Source organism: Siphateles boraxobius, unplaced genomic scaffold (assembly GCF_051911475.1).
Source record: "Siphateles boraxobius isolate OS27281-9 unplaced genomic scaffold, OSU_SipBor_1 56, whole genome shotgun sequence".
Classification (NCBI taxonomy): Eukaryota; Metazoa; Chordata; class Actinopteri; order Cypriniformes; family Leuciscidae; genus Siphateles; species Siphateles boraxobius.
Window position 1 is genome coordinate 4201214 of NW_027509182.1, and position 17515 is coordinate 4218728.

At 34.2% G+C, this 17515-nt stretch overlaps 2 protein-coding genes across 5 annotated transcripts; one reads left to right on the plus strand and one right to left on the minus strand.

Moving 5' to 3' along the window:
• Positions 1 to 604: 604 nt before the first annotated feature.
• bicdl2 (BICD family like cargo adaptor 2) lies at positions 605 to 9154 on the plus strand. Of its 3 annotated transcripts, XM_077206479.1 has the most exons (11): positions 639 to 707; positions 1347 to 1451; positions 1727 to 2095; positions 3938 to 4153; positions 4372 to 4488; positions 4631 to 4777; positions 7232 to 7378; positions 7584 to 7658; positions 7797 to 7879; positions 8055 to 8169; positions 8741 to 9154. In XM_077206479.1, exons 3-11 carry the CDS (start codon positions 1832 to 1834, stop codon positions 8915 to 8917), a joined length of 1341 nt encoding a protein of 446 aa, XP_077062594.1. In that variant the 5' UTR covers positions 639 to 707; positions 1347 to 1451; positions 1727 to 1831; the 3' UTR covers positions 8918 to 9154. The 3 variants fall into 3 exon arrangements, with proteins under 3 accessions (XP_077062595.1, XP_077062596.1, XP_077062594.1); XM_077206480.1 differs by lacking the exon at positions 1347 to 1451 and having other exon boundaries at positions 605 to 707; XM_077206481.1 differs by lacking the exons at positions 1347 to 1451; positions 7232 to 7378 and having other exon boundaries at positions 624 to 707.
• crfb12 (cytokine receptor family member B12) lies at positions 9091 to 16232 on the minus strand. 2 transcript variants are annotated; one of them, XM_077206475.1, is made up of 8 exons: positions 15893 to 16232; positions 15204 to 15316; positions 14876 to 15005; positions 14216 to 14400; positions 13942 to 14090; positions 13660 to 13804; positions 12757 to 12896; positions 9091 to 11438 (listed from the first exon to the last, which is right to left on the minus strand). In XM_077206475.1, the coding sequence occupies exons 2-8, from the start codon at positions 15262 to 15264 to the stop codon at positions 10812 to 10814; spliced, it is 1437 nt and encodes a 478-aa protein (XP_077062590.1). In that variant the 5' UTR covers positions 15265 to 15316; positions 15893 to 16232; the 3' UTR covers positions 9091 to 10811. The 2 variants fall into 2 exon arrangements, with proteins under 2 accessions (XP_077062590.1, XP_077062591.1); XM_077206476.1 differs by lacking the exon at positions 15204 to 15316 and having other exon boundaries at positions 15893 to 16214.
• Between the last annotated feature and the right edge of the window lie 1283 nt (positions 16233 to 17515).

Here is a 17515-nt window from a genome sequence, read left to right on the forward strand (position 1 = left end):
GATAGAGGACGGTTTCGTAACATTATTATAAATTTTTTTGAAGACTAAAGCATTTTGTATTTCTACTTTTTTTTAGTTTAGAGATTAATTGCAAGTCATAAAGGTTTTAAAACTGAATTATTTTTTGATAATTCTTTTTTAATAGTTCATATAAAGAGACATAGAACCTCTTAAATAAAACAATTGTAAATCTAACGTTATACACATTAAGATTAAAAACTGAAATAAGAGAAGTGACGTTCACAGTGATGGCAGGGACAGGACATTATCCGTTACGTTTGCAGACATTTCCTTTACCCTACGTGTTTTTTGTGTGTTTTTTCAAACCTGTGTGTACTACAGGCGGTAGAATAAACAGGGAAAAAATAATAGATAAAATGAGATAATATAAATAAACTTAAAGAAGATAAACATTAAAATACAGCTTTTCTATTATTCAAAATTAATGCTTTTTTAGGTATATATAAACTATAGATTATTTTCAAAGTGTAGTATGTGTGTGTGTTTTATTTTTAGTTCCAAACTATCTCACCTGAACGTCTGACGTCAGTGACACCTTCCCTATTTGTTGGTACTAGGCTCCTCCTATTTAACTGATGACGCAATGAGAAGGTGTGCCTAATTTAACTTCACAACAGCGCTTCCAAGGCGACTAGTAGTACCTCCCTGTCACCTTTGGAGGTAAGTTTGGAGCAGGAACTTCCCAGGTAGGAAAAACAAAGCATTTCTTGTTCTAAATAGTCAATAGGGACATTTTCAAGCAGACGCTTTTAGACTTTAAAAGAAAACAATTTTGAATATAACACATTCTTTCAAGTTCTGAAGTCTTGCAGTGAATTTAATTTGATACGAACTCTTTGGGTTGTTTTATTTACACGACACGAGTCACACGACAGTAGACTAATGATGTAGTTGATTCAATCATTGCAATGTCATAAAATTGGCTAAGACATTATGTTAATAATAACCACTTTAACCAGAGGTTCTGGTTTAAATGACATCATTTTATGTCATCCTGTTTATGCTTCCTCCATTAGAGAAGAAGCCTGTTACCCCCCAGGAAAACACTTTTAAGCTATGCTACATATAATGTAATGGTGGTGAAATATCGGCATTTTAGATTTAAGGAGGTCAGAGTCACCTATGTCTCAGACACCTGTGCTCTCTTAAACCTGTTTAGCCAATTGTAAAGGGTGTAGTCAGCGGGCCACTGAGGAGTCTTGAATGACTACTGGAATGTGAGAGAAACACTGATACTTTGTTATGTTGGTCATGTCTACAAAAGAAGATCCTAGACAACAATAGAAATGCTCCAAGGTAGTTCTGTATAATGTGTTGTTAATTAGGAAGGACTCACATGTAGGGAAGAAATCCAAGCTCTTTACAGTCCAGGAGGATTCGATTTTATAAATGAATACACCTATCTACATTGTGTCATAAAAAATTTAAAGGTGAGTTCCAACACAATTGTCACCTGTTCCAACATGTTTTTGTCCATAGGGAGAATTATTATACGGAAGGTTCAAGATAAAGCAAACAATAAATTCACTGATAATTCCATTCTTGGCTGCACATTCAGCCTCAGTACACCCTACTTGTGACGCACACTAGGGTTGATCCGTTTTTGAAGGATATACAAAATCAACTTATAAAGTTCACAAGAAGAACATAACAGGTGTCAGATTCACAGAGTAACACATTGTGGGTTTTTTTTTTTTACTTTAAGGAAAATCCAGGCATTTAGACTGGGAAAGATGCAGATAAACAACGTTTGACTATCGGGGACGGTCACTAGGAGTCCTGCTCAGCCGTGAACTCAAGGGTCGAACCAATGTTTACATCCAAGAGAGAGAACCTGCCCTCTCCCATCCTGGAGGATTCTTTCTTCCCCTTCTCTTCTTCACTCTCTTCCTCCAGTCACCGGATCATGGCTCCTACAATAGGACCAGATGATCTTCTCGCCTCACCTCAGGATGACAGCAGCCCTACTCTGCTGGAAAAAGACCTGATTTTGGCGGCTGAGATGGGCCAAGCTTTGCTGGAGAAAAACGTGGAGCTGGCTGCTCACATAGAGCAGATGGAAAGAGAGATGGAGGTATGAATGAGGATGACTTTGGTCAAAAGAGATTGAGACTCTATATAAAGGCTCCTATAACAATAACTGTAAGTTTTATTAATCATTCTAATTCTGTGAATAAGTCCACATGACAGCTAAAACAATCTCTACTGAGGGGAATGATTATTGTTGGAATCACTTTCACAATTATGTTTTCCAGCCGATAAAATGAAAAAAAAAAAAACATCGACAAGCCATTAAGAATCCACCAACTTTAACAAGTTCAAGCATTTAAAGCAGGAAACAACACAGTAACTGGATGCTCACTTACAGTATAAAAACAGAACGTTATCGTCCACCGGTGTGGATGCTAATATGAATATAGTTATTGATATATTTATCTTTAGTTTATTGTTCCTGGTGTGAACAGACCTTAAGCCTATGCAGTTAGCTTGTTTATGTTTAAAGTGTTAACAGTTGTTTACAGCATTTAACTCTGGTTTCTTATTTGGTAAACAAAAAAAAAGTTTTTTTTAGGTAACTGAATTTTTAACTGTACTTTTTGTTATTGAAATTTGTCTCTGTGGTGCTGTACACATACACAACACATTATTACTTCTTCAAGTCATTATATAAATAGGAAAAGTAAATGACGGCATATAATCACAAGAAAAATAAAGAATAACCAAATTAAATGCATTGTAAAACTTTACAAAACATTTAAACCTAAATCATTATAACCCCTCATGTCTAAAATGAGAACCAGTTTCCTGGTTTTATATATTAAAATGTGTCAATTTTACTTTTACGCCTAATTATTTATTATTGTAATGGAAGAATTATATAAAATATTTGTATAGATTAGATATACACTACCGTTCAAAAATTGTGGTGTCAGTACTTAAAAAAAAAAGAAGAAGAAGAAATGAACACTTTTAGTCTGCAAGGACCCAAACATTTGAACAGTAGCATAAAGAATGTCTTAACACACTCTGGCAATAGTCTACTAGAGGACTTGCCTGAAAAGAAGTACAAGAAATAAAGATATTTGGGGAAAATACTGAAACACTTGATTTTGAGTGTTTATATTTCCTGCATATCGAAATTATGACATATGAAGCGACAAGAGTTGTAGTTAATGGTGGCTCATCATTCGGAAGGAGTTTGTGTGACGTCCCAAATAGTGTTTTGGCTTGTTACAACAGCAGAACCCTTTTTTGGTACTTAAAGTCCCCCTGTAGTCAATAATTTTATGATTGAACTCATCTTTGATCACCTAAATTACATATTTAAATGTTTTTTTCCTTGAACTATTTTGTCATGCCTTAAAATAGCTTGAATGTAACTCTCTTCATTCGTTGCCTCATTTAGTATACTATTAATTCTGTATGCAAATTAATATGGAGTTTCTATTAATATGCAAATTAGCCCCGCCTCCACTCACTCACACCAGCTCAGAGATCCACTCGTTGATGATCACACGTTGACGTGATTGGTTAGTTTGTGACGTCAGAAACGCCAGCGATTTCAAACCGTGTTTTTGAGACTGTCTAAGGTTCACTGCAGTTTTAAGGAGAAAATACTCAACAATGGTGTTGACTAATGAATTTTCACATGGTTTGTCTTAAAGCACCACATAGACATATAAACAACATCAAAAACTTGATTTTCACCACATTGGGACTTTAATAGAACCTATTATATTGTAACGTTATACACACTATACCACCTAGTGCAGGTGAAAAAAAAATGTCAAGAACCTCAAAATAAACATTTCAGCATAGAAGCCCATTTAGGTATATATGATTCTACATCGATCTTCTTAACATCATTAAAGACCTCTTTTAAAGCGTGTGAATGACTGAGTTTGATGTGCAACAGGCTACACAGCAGGAGAAACACGTGCTGCAGCGACGTCTGGAGATGCGGGACCTCGAGGCAAGTCAGCGGGAAGCAGAACTACAGGCTGACATCACATCCTTGCGTGCGCAGCTGGAACAAAAACACGTTCAGAGTCGTGACCGGCGACGCGAGGAGAGCGAGCAGCTCACTCAGCTGTCCAACCACAACCAAAAACTTGTGGAACAGCTGGCAGAGGTGACCAATCAGCTTTAATTCCCTAGTTTCCTGGTTTAAACATCTTCTTGCTAATCTTTTCAGAGGCATTCAGCTACAGTGGGTAAATGTGTCTAGTGATGTAGAAACACTGATACAGTTAAATGCATGGCTGGAATGTAGATCAGTAGGTTTAGCTATCCGTCTCATGTCATGTTTGATTACATGTAAACCTTTTCCATCCTTTTTCTTTCTTCCAGGCGGTGGCTTTAGAGCATACTTTACGCACAGAGCTTCGTGCTTTGAGAGAAGAAATGGAGGATTCAAGTTTTAACAAATCTATAAGCTCTGCTAGACTGGACAGTCTGCAGGCAGAGGTAAAGACATGTATAGACACAAAAGTTGAATTAATTGGCTGATATTTTGATATTATCAACTTTGATTTATGGCAAAATAATCAAAGAAAGTATGTTGATTCTCTGTTTCTGTCTATTATTTTTCACTGATCTTGTACCATAGAACAGGGTCTTGAAAGAGCGCTGTATTCGTATTGATGAACGATTGAATTCAACTCAAGAAGACAATGACCGGCTGAGATCTGAGAGGGATGGATTGAGAGAGAGGGTGATTGAGCTACAGACCAGCCTGAAAGATCAAGAAACTGAGGTGAGGAGGATGTGCCTGATGATGACAGGAGAGTAAAGAGCAGAAGGAGAGAGAGGGAATCTCTGTGTAATTGTCATATAAATGTCACATATAATCATAATTTACACCCTACATTCAATATAAGAACTAAATTATAGCATTTTGTGAAGCTGCACCAGGTCCTCATCTACATACACCCACTACCAGTACTTTTGGGAAGTACATTTCACAAGTCTTCCAAAAAGAATGAAGCACAAGTAAAATATCTAGTTTAATATGATAAAATATCAACCACAGAATATTCACTACCGTTCAAAAAGTTGGGATCAGTATGATTTTATTTGTATTATTATTTGGTTAACACTTTACAATAACGTCTCATTTGATAAGTTGATAATGAGATAATGTACTTGATCAGTGTCTTGCATCACTCTGAAGGGGTTTATTCTGTAATATTCTGCCACATAAATATTTAGACGCAAAATATTGACATGAGTCAAAATATTTTATTAGGTCTTAAAATGTAAAGCTTCTACGGAGAAAGCAAGTTCAAACTAGAAGGACATTTAAGGGATACGGGACAGTCATACCACTTATTACACAACATTTTGCCACATAAATAATTATGGGGATAAGGGATATTGATTTGAGATGAAATTGTTTTAAAATCGTACTTGTTTATCTTAAAATACATAACTGTATTTCGTTCATTAGCAATCGTTGCAAAATGGCAGCAGCTGCGTTTGTGTGAAACAAGAGAGCGGGTCCTCTATACACTGATGACATAATTAAATAATTGTACACAAAATATTGATTTGAGTTTTAATATTTTATTAGCTCACCAAACGCAAAACTTCCACGAAGAAAAACCGTTCCTAGCAAGCGTATAACGCTGACTTCAGTTACCCGGATGAGCCTGTGTTATCAGTTTTTACCATAGACTGTAAAAAGGTTTTTATTGTTATCGGGGAATAAAATACCGCTGGATGGTGCAATTGACCAATCAGAATCAAGTATTCCACAGAGATGTGTAATAACATTAGTTAATGCAATAACTAACATGAACTAACAATGAACAATATATTCTTACAGCATTTCTTTTTTAAAGGTGCTCTAAGCGATGTCACGCGTTTTTTAGGCCAAAACATTTTTTGTCACATACAGCAAACATCTCCTCACTATCCGCTAGCTGCCTGTCCCCTGAACACACTGTAAAAAAAAAGCGGTCACTGCAGACACCCCAGGCTCCACAAACGGCAACAAAAACAATCTGGGCTAACCCGCACCACGAAACATAACAAACTGTTCCAGCCAATAACCGACAAGAAGGATTTTGGGGGTTAGTGCGCGGATGAGGAGGAGGAAGGGTCTAGCTAGCCTCCGTTTTGTTTGACAATACTTCGAACTTCAACAAGAAGTGATGTCACCCAACATCGCTTAGAGCACCTTTAATGTTAGTTAATAAAAATGTTCATGTTAGTTCACAGTGCATTAATGTGTATAAGTGCAATAATGTTAAGATACGACTTTTGATCTTAATGTATTAGTAAAGGTTGAAATTAAAATTTACTCAGAATAATAATAATAATAATTGCTTTAGAAGTATTGTTCACTCTTATTTAATGTTAATTTAATGCACGTAACTAATGTTAACAAATGAAACCTTATTTTAAAGCTTTTTGATACATTAGATTGATCAAAAATTGACAGTAAAGGTTTTTCAAATATACGTTTTAAGCCTCTTTTGAACTTTCTATTCATCAAAAATCATGAAAAATATTAAGCAGCACAACTGCCAATTGTTAATAAAAACCCAACAAATTAACCAAATAACCCTATAAAATTAATTGTAAAACATCACAAAACTATAAAAAAAAACCGAATTAAATAAAAAAAATATACATTTTAAAACATTTTAACCAATCATTATTTTTGATTATCATTACATAAAAACATTACAATTATCAACCCCAAACTTTTGAAACATAGTGTATTTTCCTTGCAGAAGTTTTTATTTAGTCTGAATATATGGATATTTTTAAATGGATGTCAATGGAAAAAGATGTTTCAGTTATAACAGTTACCAGCAAGTGCTAACTGTACTATGCTATGCACTTCAGAATCTCGGAGGAAGTAGAAGGTAACTGGGTACTTTTCGCCTACTGTTCTTTTGATTACTACTGTATGTATTCGTACATGCTACTCTTTTGGCATAATGTGTTTTACAGACTATATAGTAGAGAAGTAGTCTGTTTTGAAAATCCACTGGTGTACTATATAGCTGGTGACATACTATTATCTGAGTCACACTAAATATAGTCCTGCATACTATTGGTCCTAATTTAATAGAATGTGAATTGGGAATTGGGCATCCTAGGTTTCATGGCACAGCTTTGACTGCTGGTCAGGTTTTGCTGGTCAGAGTCCATCCACCCTTAGAGAGTTTCAGCCTGGCTGTCTCTGGCTCTTTCACAGCTGGAACAGGAGCACAGCACAGTGTTTCAGCTGCGAACGGTCAACCGTACCCTACAGCAAAGGGTTCAATCCTTGGGAGAAGATGCCAGTCTGGGGGAGGCTACCTGCTTCCCTTTGTCACTACAGAGTGAGATCCAACAGTGCCAGGTAGCTCTCAACCCCTGCTTAGTGAAAAGATAGGTGTGCATGCTTCAACTAAGCTTGTAGCAAATGTTTAGAGTACAGTTATGCGAATTGACTGGGTTTTAATCATGTAAGTGCTTGTTTCTCTACTGACCCAGCTCTCCTTTTAGATTGGGCAGACCACTTTCTATTTATGCTGACTGATTGTTTTTATTTTGATCTCCAACAGGCTAAAGAAACCATTTTAGCCCATTCAGCCATTCTGCAAGAAAAAGAAGAAGAAATTAATAGGTTACAGAAAGAGGTTAGCTACATAATACGATGATATTTACTTTTATGCATTTCGCAGACACTTTTATCCAAATCGACTTATAAAAGAGGACATCAATGCATTCTTATAGACTGAGTTTTCATCTAAGGTGATGTTTTGTTCTTTCATCAGCTACTGTCCAGAGAAACTGAATTAGAAGGGCTGAGGGAGGAGGTAAAGCCGTTTCGTAACAGTACTGGTAAACCTACTTATAGGTGAGAACTGGATCAAAGATCTTTTTAATCTATATCTACATGGTGTTGTTCTCTGTATGTCATGCCAGAGATAAAGTGATAAGCCAATGATCTGTTATGAATGGAGGACATTTTGCATAATAGTCTGTGGTCAGCTAGAAACAGACCAATGTTTTTCTTCCCTCTCGCCCATAAGTGCCTTGGAAGAGGAGATAATTTTGGCCCGGCAAGAACGCGATGCCCTCAACCAGCAGCTTCTGAACACCATCAGGCACAAAGTGGCACTGTCACAGGAAGTTGAGTCTTGGCAGGTTGGTAACTTGCAATTTATTTCTAATTCAGTTTTTTAGGGGGGGGGGGTTTTAGTAAAGAGTTACACCCTAGAAACCACCCAGAACATTTAGAAAATGTGTATCTACTATGCATTGCACAGAGAGCCGTCCTTGAAATTTTTCTCGAATGCAGAAACATACTTTTGTGTTCTCTGCGTTTGTTTAGAGTTCCTCAGGGGTTAGTATTATAACCCTTTTAGTTCCTAAAATAAAAAAACTGTCAAGGACTCACAAACACTGTATTATTGTAAATCAGTGGTTTTCAATCCTGGTCCTGGGGACCCACCATTCTGCACATTTTGTATGTTCCTTCCTTATTTAACACACCTGATTCAGATCATGAACTCATTAGGAAAAAGCTTCATCAACTGAACTGAAGTGAGTCAGGTAAGAGAAACATATAAAATGTGCAGAGTGGTGGATCCCCAAGACCAGGATTGAAAACCACTGTTGTAAAATAACATATAACCTTTGCTATGCATTGTATGTATTTATTAATTATTTATTATACTGCACAGTATGTAGAAAATGTAGTTTTGCTCTGTTCCAGGAGGACATGCGTATGGTGATCTGTCATCAGGTTAAACTCCAACAACAAGAGAAAGAAAAGGAAAACAAAATGGAACAGGCAGGCTTTCAAAGAGGCACGCGCACCACCAAGTCACTGCGTGTACGTGGGGAAGATGGAAGGAAAGGCTTTTTCTCTACTCTATTTGGGGGAGACTGACTGGAGGACAAGAAAGTAGGAAAGAGAAATGGAAAAAGAAGGCAATAGAAGACATTAGTGAGAGCTTTCTCACTTTTGTGTACGAATGGCAATTGGTAAATAATCTTTAAAATCACCCAAATGTGTAAATAGAAAGAAATCAATTATATTTACTAAAGTAGCACTATTGCATATTTATGTTTTTCAATATTTATTTGCAACTTCAAAATTATAAACAAAATAAATGTATAGCATTTATTAGTGTTTTTCTTGACTCTTTTATAAGAGGGGTTAATTATTCTTCAAGCATAAAAGAAATAGCCTCCTTAGCACCATTAAAGGCAGCGTTCAGTAAGGATTATGCATTATAGTCTATGCATATTATTCACACTCTCAAGCTGCCAAATTTTTCATTTACAAACAAGATGAGCTGTGCCCCAATATGCATAGTGACCAATGATAATAATACCTTTTACATAAAAGCTTTCAAATACGTATGGAAGGAGATGGCAAGATAACATTGCATGGTTATCTTTTGTGTTAGTGTACCAGAAGCCGATATCAATTTTCAATTTACAAACATTACTTTTACGAATACTGTAAAAATTCAGTGAAATTTTAGTTTGAACAAAGAATCTTACATCAGAAGGTATAGCCCAAACACAAATCTGATCCGTTTATCATGTTGAGACGTAAGAACCTGAGAATTCCATAGAACTGCACCATTTTTAAGTGCTTGTGAGGGTGTTTTCAAAAATAATGAAATTAAAAGTTTCTGCAACACTTTACAATAAGGTCTCATTACCTAACGCCAGTTAATGCGTTAACTAACATTAACTAAAAACAAGGAGCAATACATTTGTTAGTATTGTTTAATATTTGTAAATGATAGTTAATAAAAATACAACTTTTCATAGTTAGTTTATTTTAGCTCAGGTCCATTAAATAATGTTAACAGATACAACTTTTGATTTTACAAATGTAGTAGTAAATATTAAAATTAATATGAACTAAGATAATTTCTTTAGAAGTGTTTTTTGTTGTTAGTTCATGTAAACTAATGTAGTTAACTATGAAACCTTGTTGTAAAGTGTTACCAAAGTTTCTTATTTCCCAGTTAACTTCTGTTATTTAAATAAAATCAATATTTGGTGTGACCACCAAGTTTTTTTCTAGTAATTTTGATTTGGGAGAAGTTTGGAATTAAGATTAAAACCTTATACCCAGTTTCACAGACAAGGCTTAAACTAGCCCCAGCCTAAAATGCATGTTTGAGCTGTTTTAACTGTCTTAACTTCTGCTGACAAATCGTAAAATTTGTCAGCCATTGTTTTGTCTCAAGATGCAAAATTATGTTTTACTCAACATCAGTCATTTGTTTTTTCTAAGGCATGTTTATAAAACTTACTTAAATGTCCTAATCCTGGCTTAATGTAAGCCTTGTCTGCAAAAACCAGGCCATAGTGTTTTAAAAGTCTAAGACCGCATTCAAATACAATATTTGTTCATTTAAAAGCTGGAACAAAAACATTTTTAACATATTGGTCTCAGGCTTTTGAAAGCCTCTTTGTGTAAATGTATACACACACACACAACCATTTTCAATTATGGTATGCGTTTTGTATGATTTTCAACACAGAATACACAATAGATACAATTGTCCAATGGTTCAGGTCAATCAGGTATTGCACTGTATCATAAGTTGCTTCATGTAGCACCTGGAGTTCGTCAACAATGTGTCCTAACAGCAATTTATTTACAAAATGGTTAGTCACGTGACGAGTTTCATCACTGTGACGTGCTGCAGAATGTGCAGCTCCATCTCATTTCTAAAGTAGGCATGCTTTCCTTAGTCCAAAACCGGTTCAACATGACCCACTCTTTAAAATAAATTTGTACAAGTTTTTTTTTTTCTTCATTCACATACTCTGTGGAGATTTGGAAGTCTGTTTGTTATTCCAACGGTCACCTCCAGTTCATTAATAATACAATTTATATCATGCCTTGGTTCGTACTCGTAGCCATTCTCTGATGAGTAATAAGCCAACAAAGAGACCGCATCCTCCTCTTTCTCTTCAGCAGGCACTTCACTTTCACAGTCATTGCCAGAAGAACAGGGAGTTTCCTCTGCACAATATCTCTCCATCTCAGAGTTCACAAAAGTGTTCACAGTAGTTGCTTGTAGAAATTTGGATGATTCTGAAGTACAAGTACATAAAGGCGAAGGGGTAACTGGATGCATATCATCATCATCATCATCATCATCATCATCATCATCCTTCTCGGATATTACACTTTCTTCACTAAATTCCAAATAAGTAGCTGGTGTGTACTTATAACACTGATTTGATGTATCAGCCTCCTCATCTTGCTCTAGGAGGTTTTCCCTCTGATGGTAGAACTGAGAGCCATCCTCAGAATCCTCCTCTGAGACAGAAACACCGTCTTCTTTGTACGTTAGTGGTTTTTGCAAGGTCTGTACAATTTTTTGGAATTCCTCAGGGATTAGTTTTAGGACATAATTATTTCCTGGAAAAATGATCTGTAAAGGACATATAAACATATTGTAAATGATAATTATCCTCTTCCATGCATTGCATTTATTTATTATGCACATTGTTTGTTAATGTAAGTTTAGTTAACTTAATGTAAACAATTGGAGCCTTATTGGTGTTACAGTTTATTCATAAATATTCATCATATATATAGTGTTCCCAAAAAGTATTTCAAATCTTAAGGTGTGGTCACAAAATTTTGGAGAAATTTCATGGGCAAAAAAAATCCATTTCCATGTCTATTGTCAATACTTTAGCAATGTATGAAGCATATCTCACAAAATAAGTCACTTTCAAACCAAGCAGCTTTCAGCTGGTCAGCATGGGGAATCCACATGACCAACTTGAAACTGCACTGTAAAAAGTGATCAATAGACTTGACTTAAAAAAAGTGAGGAAACCAATTGCCTTAAAATGATCAAGTAAATAAACCTTGCGTAGTTGGAGAAATTCAATTATTTGGAATTGTCAAGTTCACATAACTTATTCTTTTCAATTATGCATGAAGTTTATTACTTAAAGTCCCCCTTTAGTCAATGATTGTATCCCTTAAAACTCATCTTTGATCACCAAAATGACATATCTAAAAAAAAAAATCCTTATTTCTTTAAAATAGCTTGAATGTAACTCTCCACACTCGTTCTATGAATATGCAAATTATGAATTTGCACAGGGTTGTCTTAAAGCATATTAAAAACACCACATAGACATAGACAACATTAAAAACTTGATTTTCACCACAGGGGGACTCTAATGATTTAAAGGCAACAGAGTTCCTCACTTTTTTCCCCCAGTTACTTAACTGATCACTTTTTATAATGTGTGAAAGCTGCGTTGGGAATCTTTCGTCCTAAAGTGAAAGTTTGCCCAAAAAATGGTAAAAGTTAACAAATTTAAATGTATAAACACACTTTGGTCAAAACATTTCACCTGTGTCAAATAATTTAATACTTCCACAAAAAACCAAGACCAGTTGGTTAAAAATAATGGAAAAAAGTGAAGTTAGATCTGATCTAATTTGTATGCAGAATACACTTGGTTTGATATTTTGTACATAACCCAATCAAATTCAGACATTTTTTTAGTGTGAATTAAGTGTTTAAATACTTTTGGGGACTATAAATTCATAATAAATGTGCATATACTGTATATATACATATTAAACATGTTTGAAGGTGCATGTTTAAAAAACTCAATCAAATAATGTTAAGTGAATTACTTTCATTTAAATTCCAACTTAAATTCTCAAGTCAAAATAATACATATACAAAGCTTAATGAACTTCAAAATTATTTTAATACATACCAAGGCATCTGGAATGCGGAGTTTTCTGATTATAAGCCTCGTGTCGTAAAAACAACCAAAAATTACAACAATCCCAGTTGAAAAGGTGATCAGCAGAATGGCCGCAATGCACACCATTAGCACAGAGCTTCTAGAAGAATCTTTAAGAACATAAAAGACACATCAGCATACACACAGCAGAAATATGCATACATAAACTATTGTTCAAAAGTTTGGGGTCAATAATTATGCTCACCAAGGTTGCATTTATTTGATCAAAAACAGTATTGTTAAATATTATTACAAATTGAAATAACTCTTTTCTATTTTAACATATTTTAAAATGTAATTTATTTCTGTAATAGCAAAGGTTAATTTTCAGCAGCCATTTATTTGGACTTCAGTGTCACACGCTTCTTTAGAAATCATTCTAATATGCTGATTTGCTGCTCAAGAAACATTTCTTATTTTTGTTAAACTGTTTTTGCAGCTTAATATTTTTGTGGAAAGCATGATACATCTTTTTCAGGATTCTTTGATGAATAGAAAGTTGAAAAGAACAGCATTTATTTGAAATAGAAATCTTTTGTAACATTATAAATACCTTCACTGTCACTTTTGATCAATTTAATGCATCCTTGCTGAATAAAAGTATTAAAACAAATCTTACACTGTAAACAATTAAATGATAAAAAGGGATGACAACATATGGGTTTTCATTTCTTTAACTTATCATAATAAGTTAAGCAATTTACTTTTTTATATATATACAAGATTCAAAAAAAATTAAAGTTAGTTTAATGTAATTTAAATTTAAATGACTTAAATATCAGAGTTAATTGTACTTAAAAATTCAAGCCAGCATTTTTTTTACTGACCCCAATAAATAAATAAAGAAATATATATAAAAAATATATCCACTACCTAATAGAAAGATACATTTGGTGGTGTTGAAGTTGTTCTTTGAGGCGGGTTGATGACTGGCAGAAACACTAACACAGTAGTTCTTGCCAGATGGCACATCAGGGAAAATGTATGGAGATTTTGAGGTTGATATCGGAACTACACACTTACCAAAAAGATAAAAAATAATAAGGAAATATGGACTGATTTCAGTTAAGTAATGCATTCCAAATTGTGAACATTCTGAAATTTCACTATAATAAGCGGCGATGGTACATTGAAACAAATATTCTAGCCGATTACCTTTGATTCCCCTGCAGGACTTTTCTCACAAAGGTATAGCAGGAATTCCAGTGCTCTGATACCTGGTTTTGATTCCAGCCAATGACTAAAAGTAACATTAATGGCCTTTTGATCAGTTGAGATAGTTAAATTCGGAGAACTCAGACGAGCTACAGAAAGACCCAACAGAGAGTCAAGCACAACCATTTCAGAAGAGCACTATTTTAACTTTTTTTTGACAAAAACAATTTATGACATTCATTTTAAAAGCAACTTATAGTGTATTTGAACTTACTGTCTCCATATGGCTGGAAAGACTTCGATGTTGTACTCCATTTGGAGCTCGTCCCTCTAAATGTGGTCTTGACCCTCACAAAATAATTCCAAAAGAGCTCATCAGGTTGCGAGTCAAAGGTCAGCTCACATTTCAGTATGGTTGAATTAGTGCAGTGTGGAGACTGAATCCACTTTCCTGTAGACCTGCGTGAAAAACACCTTCATGAGTACAATAAAGCATTATCAAAAATCTGTAGCACTTTATTTTACAGTCCTGTTCCCCCACATACAATGTACTTATTACTGTAATTACAATAACTGGGTAATAACTAAGTACTAAACCTGAACCTACTCCTAAACTTAACCCCTGTACTTACCTTATATTACCCAGTATTTTCTTAGATAAGTACACTGTAAAAATGACACCTTAAAATAAAGTGTAACCCTTTTTTTTACAGTATGTGTACTTACCGTGTAATTATATATTTAAGTGCTGAGTAGTAACAACTACATGTATTTACTATTGGGTTAGGGTAGGATTAGGATTTGGTTGAGGGTTAGTTGCATGTAATTATGCATTATTTACTGTTATAAGTACATGTAACATATGTAACAAGGACACTGTAAAATAAAGTGTTACAAAAAAAAAGAGTAAAAGTCAGTTATGAAAGGTATGTACATTTTTTGTGCAGTTATAAACTCCAAGGTGTATTTGGTTCCAGGAGGGTTTCCTTGTCCAGAAAGCCATTCAGCTGTAGCCTTAAAATCCAATAATCCTACAGTTAGGTTCTCCGGAGGAAAAAGCATTGCTGTAAATAAGAGGGGGGAAAAAAGTAATTGTAGCATTACAAAACATACAAATGAGTGCCAAAATATACAAGGCAACACGTATTGACAATGCAGGGTGCGTGCAACAAAATATATTTATATTGTGAGGTTAAGAAGGGAGGTTACCATTTGAAACTTTCAAGTCACAATTCAGATGCATAAAAAAATGTACGCTATACCTTTAGATGGCACCAGACATATCTGGAGCAATGTGAACATGCAGGTCAGAAAGCAGGTCATTGTGTCATTAAATAATGTTTAAAAAGGGCTGAAAGTTTATCCTCAATCTTCCCTGCAAACACATTGTACAGTACAAGACATACAATTACAACCTATCACTAATATTTAGGGTCTCATTTGTTAATGTATTACCAAACATGAACTAACAATGAGCAATACATTTGTTACAGTATTTATTAATCTTTGTCAATGTTAGTTAAAATAGATTCATTGTTTATTCATGTTAGTTCACAGTGCATTGACTAATGTTAAGAAATATAAATTTTGTTTTTAACAATGTATTGAATGTGTTGAAATTAACATTAACTATAAGAATAATAAATGCTGTAGAAGTCTTGTTTACTCTTAGTTCAGGGTCACTAAAGTCGTTATATTAACTGATGAAACCTTATTGTAAAGTTTTACCATATTTAACATGAGGTTATACAACATTACATAAATAGAAAAATGCAAATTGGCATGATTAGTGCTATCCATATTTGACTTAAAGGGCCAGATCAACTTTAAAGAACAATATTAGATATTACAATAACAAAAGGAGGAATATAATAATACTGTGTTCAGTAAAATAAAAAGTGTTCAGTAAAATCCTCAGTTACTAATTGAAGACAATACGAGTCATACTCACCATATTTGATTCATCTCTGTTTCTATTAATAAAACACCAGCCCCGAAGACAGCAGATCAATCTTAAGCTCCAGCAGAGATTGGGTTTAAACAAATGATCGAAACCAAATACAACTGCTATGAAAGTGTACTCTTTCACAACGGGAAATCTCTTAAGTGTACGTCACGTTTAAGACATGCCTCCAAGAAATTTTAAAAAGATGCATAAAAAAACAAACATTTCTCTGTCTAAACATTATACAGTACACAAAATGGTAGAACTATCTTCAGGTTTAAATTACACTGACAGCATAGGAAACAAGTCCAGACCTCTCTACACATCTAAAGGTGTATTTTGGACTTAAGCCCCTCCCCTGTTACCTGAAATATGCAAACAGGTTGTTCCAGTCTCCAGTGTGGAATCTCACCTGTTTTCTTCATCAATCTCCACCCAGCATGCATCTGTTACAAACACAACAACAATAATAAGTGATCCAAGTGCAAGTGTGCAATAAAAATAAAATAAAATAGTAATTAAACAAATTTTTATTTATTTATGATGAGTATTTTGGGTCTTATGCATATGGAGAACATAAAAAAAAATTAAAGAAAAGAAAATGTTAATGGAATAGATTAACATTAAATTACAGATTCATAAAACTCTTAATAAAAAGGAACAGTAGCCATTATGAAAATAAAGGGTATTTATTTGATCCTTAGAATGTTAAAATTATTAAAATATTCTTATCTCCCATAGCAAGGAAATTCTTATGACTAATTATTTCTGTTTATTGTATATACATGCAAATACTTTATAATGCCATAAAGTGGAGTAATTCCACCCATGTAAACCAGGATAATTAAGATACATTTTACAGTGAGTTTTTTTCTTTTTCTATTGCAGTAAAAAATAATGTAATGTGAGTTATTATGAAGTAATGTGCGTGATTATGTTCCTCAAACATTCTGTTTCTTCTTCTTTTCCACAATTTTCTGCAATATTACACAAGCAAAAGTGTAAAATGCATGTGTAATAACTGTACTATTGTAAACTATTATCAGCACAGCTGTGATTCATCCATATAGGCATGAGTGTGCTATTGCTTTTAGACAAGAGGTTGGAGTTAATACATACATAGTAACTAACATTTCTGAAAAAAATTGTCTGTTAGTTTATATATTTTTGTCAGTCAACAGAATTTTCTCCAGAACAAGCCAGTTTAGGTGTTCTATTTTTTTTTAAATAAACCAAGTAGGCTACTCTTAAAATTCTTAAAAAGTTATTTATTTGAATGTATGGTTCCATTAAGAACCTTTAACATCCATGGAACCTTTTCATTCCACAAAAGATTATTAAAATAATCTTCACACTAAGGAAAAAATATTCTTTTAAGAACGGTTCACTGATAGGTTCTTTGTGGAACCAAAAATGGTTCTTCTATGGCATCACTGTGAAACAAAGCCATTTGGAACCTTTATTTTCAGTCATTCAAATTTTTTTAATTTGAAAATAAATAATTTTTAAAGTAACACTATGTAGTTTTTCAACCTTCATAATATATTTCCAAGACCCTTGTGATGGTACATCGACTTACAATGGGTTAAATGACACGTCTGCCATAGCCTGACGTGGTCTGTATCGCTT

Excerpts from the sequence above, each read along its gene's own strand:
- bicdl2 (XM_077206480.1), top strand. The coding sequence starts at position 1,832 with ATGTTTACATCCAAGAGAGAGAACCTGCCCTCTCCCATCCTGGAGGAT. Across the intron at positions 4,778-7,231 it reads TGAAAGATCAAGAAACTGAG|CTGGAACAGGAGCACAGCAC; the intron begins GTGAGGAGGATG and ends GCTCTTTCACAG. Across the intron at positions 7,379-7,583 it reads GTGAGATCCAACAGTGCCAG|GCTAAAGAAACCATTTTAGC; the intron begins GTAGCTCTCAAC and ends GATCTCCAACAG.
- crfb12 (XM_077206475.1), bottom strand. The coding sequence starts at position 15,264 with ATGACCTGCTTTCTGACCTGCATGTTCACATTGCTCCAGATATGTCTG. Across the intron at positions 14,401-14,875 it reads TTTATAACTGCACAAAAAAT|GTCTACAGGAAAGTGGATTC; the intron begins GTACATACCTTT and ends TTTTTCACGCAG. Across the intron at positions 13,805-13,941 it reads GTCCTGCAGGGGAATCAAAG|TGTGTAGTTCCGATATCAAC; the intron begins GTAATCGGCTAG and ends CTTTTTGGTAAG.